The sequence below is a fragment of the Gracilinanus agilis genome, chromosome 3 (assembly GCF_016433145.1).
Source record: "Gracilinanus agilis isolate LMUSP501 chromosome 3, AgileGrace, whole genome shotgun sequence".
In the NCBI taxonomy this organism is placed as follows: domain Eukaryota; kingdom Metazoa; phylum Chordata; class Mammalia; order Didelphimorphia; family Didelphidae; genus Gracilinanus; species Gracilinanus agilis.
In genome coordinates, this window is record NC_058132.1 from 40,531,262 (window position 1) to 40,532,196 (window position 935).

At 73.4% G+C, this 935-nt stretch overlaps 1 protein-coding gene across 1 annotated transcript in view; it reads right to left on the reverse strand.

The window, feature by feature from the left end:
* The window catches only part of NOL9 (nucleolar protein 9), a 27,668-nt gene extending 26,874 nt beyond the window's left edge, over positions 1 to 794 (reverse strand). The window contains exon 1 of the mRNA XM_044671247.1: positions 13 to 794. Within this exon, the coding sequence (XP_044527182.1) occupies positions 13 to 645 (633 nt within the window). The 5' untranslated portion in view covers positions 646 to 794. The remainder of the gene's footprint in view (positions 1 to 12) is intronic.
* Positions 795 to 935: the final 141 nt, after the last annotated feature.

Consider the following 935-nt stretch of genomic DNA (forward strand, 5'->3'; position numbering starts at 1 on the left):
GCCGCGGCTGACCTGTGCGTGGTGCAGCAGCACCAGGAGGCCGGCCTTGCCCCGCACCAGGAAGGGCTGCCCGCGCCCGCCAAAGTGGCCAGGCTCCCGGGGTGGCTCCTCGGAGCCATCGCGCTCGCCGCCCTGGTCAGACCCGGGTCCCGCCGCCTGGCGCTCCCCACCGACGCGTTGCTTTTCCTTCTCGTCTCCCGTGGGGCGGCGCTCACGCCGCTCCCGCAGCTCGCGTAGTTGCCTCCACTCGCGCTCCTCCCGCTGCCGCTGTTCCTCGCGCTCCCGCCGCTCCCGCTCCCGCTCGGCGCGCTCCCGCCGCCGCGCCTTCTTCTTCCGCGCCTTCTTCTCCCGCGCGCCCCACTCGACTCCAGCCGCTACCACGGCCTCGTCCACCTCCTCCTCCTCTTCTAGCCAGGCCGCGCCGGCCGCCTCGATCTGCTGCAGCCGCAGTCGCAGTCGCCGCTGGACCGCACCGCCCAGGGAACGGGCTCGACGCCGCGCTCGGCGGCCCACGCCCAGTGGGGAGCGGGCCCGGCGGAGTCGTGTCCAGCCCAGGCGGCCGGGGCCCTCCTTGCTGTAGACCAACACATCGGCCATGCCGCCGCCGCCCCCACCGGCTCCCGCCGCTCCGTTCCTGTGGCGCATCTCGCGAGAACTGACCAGGCTCCTCCCTCCCCCGCACCCGAGGGCGTCTTGGGAACGGAAGCACCAGTGCTCTCGCACGCGGGCGCCCTCGCGTGGGCCGCCGGCGTCTGAAGCTCTGGCCCGCCCCCTCTGGGAGGGATTCTCCACCTAGTCTTCACCCTCGCCCCCGCCCCCGGGGCTGACTGGCCGAACCCAAAGCAGGCGCGCGTTTGCATGCCAGCGGTTTGCATATATTTGTCTGTTAGCCGAAGGCAGGAACCCAAAGGATTCGCGGGGGGGGGGGGGGGGGG